General features: G+C 42.7%; 1 protein-coding gene across 1 annotated transcript in view; it reads left to right on the top strand.

The window, feature by feature from the left end:
• Positions 1–733, top strand: part of THEMIS2 (thymocyte selection associated family member 2) — a 61,676-nt gene extending 60,943 nt beyond the window's left edge. The window contains exon 6 of the mRNA XM_033954506.1: positions 315–733. Within this exon, the coding sequence (XP_033810397.1) occupies positions 315–394 (80 nt within the window). The 3' untranslated portion in view covers positions 395–733. The remainder of the gene's footprint in view (positions 1–314) is intronic.
• Positions 734–6,000: the final 5,267 nt, after the last annotated feature.

Consider the following 6,000-nt stretch of genomic DNA (forward strand, 5'->3'; position numbering starts at 1 on the left):
TAACGTACTGCTCTGAATAAAAGGATTTTCAGTAACCATTTCTGCTCTGAGAGCTGACACCGAAAATCGGAGACCTGCAGTGGCAGCGCATAAGAGGGGAGTAAAAGTGACATCGGGGCCGGGCCTTGGGGAGGAGGGGAGAGTGACACTGGACTACACAGGTTGTGGGGTGGTGGGGAATGCCGACATTATACACACTGCCACTAAGGGGAGCCTGAGCCAAGAATGGTGGGGCCTGGGCCCCCGAGGACTCCCATAATGATAACCCCGTCCCATCCCCCTCCAGTGTATTAAGCGATTATTTCTTTTCTTAGATGACGATCACGACTATGAACGCATTGAAGATACCGTGCAAGACCTCTCCCAGAAGATACAGAAGGTTCTTCTTCATTAGTAGACTCACACCATGTGCTAAATCTCGGCAAAGATGGCGTCCACACCCTGGTCCATTACTTTTGAAACATTTTCCCGGCTGTGGCCTACCGCTAAGAGACTGTCATAGAGGACTGACATTGTTATTTCAAGCACCAGCAGCTTTCCGATCACATGGATGTTCCTTGCGACCGGGAAAGTCGTTCCCCCTTCCCTTGGCTCGGGAAGAAATAGAAATTGTAAGGCCTCTGAGCAGGGCTGTATTTATGCTATAATATTTAAAGGCCTCCCTCAATTACGTAGGAAGTAAATTTTAGATTTAATAAATTATTTTTAAGTAATTATAAAATAACCAGTAATTATGATTATTTTATGTTTTAATTTTCATTACATGCAAATGCATTTATCTTTTTTTTTTTTTTTTAATTGAAGCATGAGGCCCTAAGCTGTAGCTTGTCTGATTTATAATCCCTCCTCTGGTATCTACTATACCTAAATGAAATGCGTCTTAAGCTCCCAATAAAGAGGTGTGACCTAAATCTAATTAAATTTAACGACCCATTGGTGCCTCTACAGACCAAGGGTTCCTTTTATAAAGCCGCGGTAGCAAGTCTCGGCACAGCAAATGTGTCACAACCCAAAGGAAGTGAATGGGATGCATCGCATTTGCCACATGGGACTTGCTACCGTGGCTTTGTAAAAGGGGCCCTAAGCCTTTTTCCCATACCTAAAAAAAAAAATCTTTTAATACTGCCGGCCTAAGATAGGTGATCCTTTACTAAAATATGTTGTTTTGGGCTTAAAATGCTAGAATATGGATTTTTAGCATGCAGGATACCTGAAACTAACGCTACATCGAATGGCATTCCAACAATTTTTTTTGTTTGTTTTGGGAATTGTGCCTTAAAATCTGGATTAATGGTTCTGAATTAACACTTTCATGCCCACTTTCCCCCCAGCTGCACCCCCTGAATGAAAAATTCAGTAACACTTGGGGCTCCTTTTACTAAGCTGCGCTAGTGTTTTTAGCGCGCGTGGCATTGCCGCGCGTGCTAGACGCTAACACCGCCATTGAGCTGGCATTAGTTCTTGGCGCGTGGCGCGAGGAGGGGCAGCACGCACTAAAAACGCTACCGCATAGTAAAAGAGGGGGTTGGTTTTATTGTGCGAAAAACAGGCCAACTACCAAGTTTCAAGTTTATTGAGTTTTAATATACCGACCATCAGCAAGTATCTGGCCGGTTTACAATTAAAATTTTAAAAGATAAATAATAAATAATTAAAAAATAATAAAAGTGCAAACCAAGGACATAAACAGGATAGACATGAAAGTGAGGGAAAAAAGGAGATGGGAGGGGAAAGTTACATGTTAAAAGAAGAAGGGAGAGAGAGGGGAGAGGGTAAAACATGTAGGGCGAGATCGCTTTATAAAAGCGGTTTGCTGAATAAGGAAAGAAAAAAAAAATAAAAATAGATAAGAATGAGAAGAAAGAGAAAAAATAAAAAGAGGAAGAAAAAGAGAGAAAAAAAAAGAAAAAGGGTCTCTAAATACAGGAGAACCTGGTGATGCAGTACCCTGTTTCCGTGTGTTAACCCTGGTTTATGAGGCTTAACACCCGTTAGTAAAAGGGCTCCATAATATTTCACTGTCCCAGATATCCCCCTCACACTGCAGGACCCAGAGCACATACTGCAGAGAACAGCATTAAAATCTCTTAACCTCTTTCACTTGTGGCCTGAAAACCTCCTTTTAAATCTGTTCATTTACAGTGATTGTGAGGATTTCACTATGCAAAACAAATGTTTGTTCCTCGGCAGTAAGGCCCTGGTTGTCCTAGAGATGCTGAAAGTTAGGGGGTGGTAGGCATCCTACCTAGGGTTACCAGATTTTACGGTTCATAGTCATTCGCGCGTGGGACTTCGGCGCGCCGACATTTCAGTGCCGACAAATCGGCGCAAAACTCCAGCACGCCGCCTAAAAAGTTACTTGTAAAGAGCTCCAACGCAGGGTGTGAGTGGGGGAACCCCCCAGTTTACTTCATACTCTTCACGCTGCCGTGGGGGGGGGGATTGGGACCCTCCATTTATAGAGTAAACTTAACTTTTTCCCAATTTTTTAGGAAAAAGTTAAGTTTTCTCTATAATGTAGGGTGTTGCACCCCTCCCCCACTGGCAGCATGAAGAGTATCAAATAAAGTGGGGGGATTTCCCCCACACACACACTCCCCGTCGGAGCTCTTTAAAAATAACTTTTTAGGCGACGCGCTGGGGGCCTGCGCTGAAATGTCAGCGTGCCGAAGTCTTGCGCGCTTTTGTCCCGTCATCGATTTTACTATAGTAAAATCCGGACCTCTAGACCCGCCAGTTCCACCCAGCCCCACCCCGTTACGACCCCCAGTCCCGCCCCAGCCCCACCCCCTGCTGCCTGCTCCTGTCGGGCAGGCGGAAATCCACACAAGCATGGACGCCATGCGTGGCGTCCGCACGTGTGGATTTTCTCCTGCCCAACGCGATTTAGAGAAGGATTTTCAAAACCGGACATCTGGTAACCCTAATCCTACCACCGCCTAACTTGTTTGGTTTAATTCAGTGGTTCCCAACCCTGTCCTGGAGGACCACCAGGCCAGTCGGGTTTTCAGGATAGCCCTAATGAATATGCATGGAGATTTGCATGCCTGGCACCTCCATTATATGTAGATCTCTCTCATGCATATTCATTAGAGCTATCCTGAAAACCCAACTGGCCTAGTGGTCCCCCAGGAGAGGGTTGGGAACCACTGGTTTAATTAACTGTGTCATTTAAAGCCAATTAGAAACTAATTTCTAAAAAATATCCTCCCCACAGAGGCGATAGAAGCCCTTGTAGGCGTGATTATTGGGTGGATGCCGAAAATGTAGGCCAGCAAAACATTGGCCTACATTTCCAGCGTCTACTTTACAGACCATAATCTATTTCAGTGGTGTCAAAGTCCCTCCTCGAGGGCCGCAATCCAGTCGGGTTTTCAGGATTTCCCCAATGAATATGCATGAGATCTATTAGCATACAATGAAAGCACTGCATGCAAGTAGATCTCCTGCATATTCATTGGGGAAAACCTGAAAACCCGACTGGATTGCGGCCCTCGAGGAGGGACTTTGACACCCCTGATCTATTTAACCCCCATTATACCTAGGCATGGGGACAAGGTTCATTTTTGTCATGCTAGGTGCAAAATTAAAGATTCAAAAATGGTCATACAAGGCATAGATATGAATATCATATACCTCACAGAATTCAGCCAGAAACCTTCTGGCTCTCAAAACCACAAGTTAAAAAACAAGAAAAAAAAAAGGAACTTCAGATATAAATGCTTTTTTAGAAAATGAGCTTCACTTTGCAATTTTCTTTTTTTAACAGAAAACAAAAAACAAAAGCACACCCAATCTTTTCTTAACCGTCTTCACACAAATTGATGTTTTCACAAAATTCTTTAAATCCACATAGCAATATACGATATGCTAAATGGCTCCATTAGTGACAAGTCCCTGAAACAAAGGACTTCCTCAGGTGTTAATAGACAGATGAGGACATAAAGTATACACCAATAAGTAGATTTTTAAAAATTATGCGAGACGATCAATTTTTGTAAAGTTGCGGTGTCAAGTCTTTTCAGACAATCATAGAGGAGCTTTTTGGAATTAATGATTCATAAAGGTTGCCAAGTGAAGCTCATTTTCTAAATGACAACTATATCTTAAGTTCCTTTTTCTCTTTTTTTTTTTTTTTTTTTGTAATTTGTGGTTTTTAGAGCCAGAGCTTCCTGTGTGAATTTATGTACAAAATTAACCCATCTGAAGACATTACCCCGAGATAAATTATATACACACTATTGAGAATGTTTTCTTGTCTGGATGACTCAGATGATATCAGGGCAGTAGCATCTCCAGCTGATCCTGTCCAGTCGCATAGTAATAGGGGGGCGGTCCGCCCCAGGCACCATCATGGTGGAGGCGCTGGCACCACTCCTCCTCTCCACACACCACCCCCCCCCCCGCCTCTTACCACTCCCTCCTTCCCTTCCCCCATACTTCTAGTTGTAACAACTTCAATGTGCTCCTCGTGACCGCATCAGCTCCCACTGACATCACTTCCGGGTGCCGTGCAAAGGAAGTGACATCAGACGGAGAGGACGTGGTCGCGTTGAAGTAATGTGACATTTTTTATATTATCTTGGCACAGTTGGATTACTGTAATTCCATTTATGTAGGATTAAGCAAAGGAAACCAGAAACGGCTGCAATTGATTCAAAATGCTGCAGCCAGACTGATTTTTGGAAAGAAATCACTTCACCTCTGCTGAGGGAACTACATTGGCTTCCATTTCAAATGAGAGTTCAATTTAAATGCGCCTGAATAGTCTTTAAATTTTTACATGGACTATTTGTTCCTCTGATGCCTTTATCTCTAAACACCATGAGATCTTTGGGTACAAGAACAACTCATATGAATAAGCTCTCTTTTCCATCATTAAAAGGAATCAAGTCCATTAGTAAAATTTCACTGTACTTTCCATTCTTACTAACTGCGATACGGAATGGACGACCTCCTCAGATTACGTAGATCGTGTTTATCACTACAGATCTTTTGCAAAAACCTTAAAAACTGCTTTTTAGGCAATAGCTCCAATGAATGTTAATGGACGCTTGGAATGCTCTCCCGGAGGAGGTTATGACGGAGACTACTGTTCTGGGTTTCAAACGCAAGTTGGATGCACACCTTCTTGCAAATCATATCGGGGGATATGGGAAACCCTGGTCTCCATAGGGGAACACCTAACTGGGCCTCCGCGCGTGCGGGTCGCCGGACTAGATGGACCTAGGTCTGATCCGGTGAAGGCTTTTCTTATGTTCTTATGGATCTTTCTTTGTGATCTAATCACATAAACCGAATCGAGCTCCTATATTTTTAGATGATTCGGTAGAATTAATCCAGGTACCTCTCCTCCCTTGTTAACAAAACAAAACAAAAAAAAAACCCCAAAACTGTTGTAACTTCACTGGAAATGTCCAGTTAGCTCTTTTGTAATCCGCCTTGAACTAACTGCAAGGTATAGGCGGAATAGAAGTCCCTAATGTAATGTAATATAAGACTAAGGGCTCCTTTTACTAAGGTGCGCAAGCGGTCTTAGCACGCGCTACAATGCCGCGCATGCTAAACGCTAACGCCTCCATAGAGCGTCACATTAGTTGTCATGTACCTTTTCTTTTTAGTTGATTTCCTTACGCATCCAGGATGGGAGGGAAGGGGGAAAGCATTATTATTTATTGAAATTATATAGGTGTTTCTACTTTTATTGGTGAAAGGGAGGGGGGGAGGGGGAGAAAATGATTGTTTTCAAAATGTTTGTATATTTAAAGTGCTTTTCCTGATTCGGTTATGTTTAAATTCTTTGTAATGCACTGTTAATATTTGAAAAATAATAAAGATGAAAAAAATAAAAGTATTTTTCATTTAGCGCGCGCTAAAAACGCTAGCGCACCTTAGTAAAAGGAGATTAGATTAGGCATAAATCCAACCACAGCCTTCTTCCCAATGCACTGCTTTTTAAACACATACATATGTACAATAATGCCCAAAATCCCAATCTCA

This window comes from Geotrypetes seraphini, chromosome 8, assembly GCF_902459505.1.
Source record: "Geotrypetes seraphini chromosome 8, aGeoSer1.1, whole genome shotgun sequence".
NCBI classification, from domain to species: domain Eukaryota; kingdom Metazoa; phylum Chordata; class Amphibia; order Gymnophiona; family Dermophiidae; genus Geotrypetes; species Geotrypetes seraphini.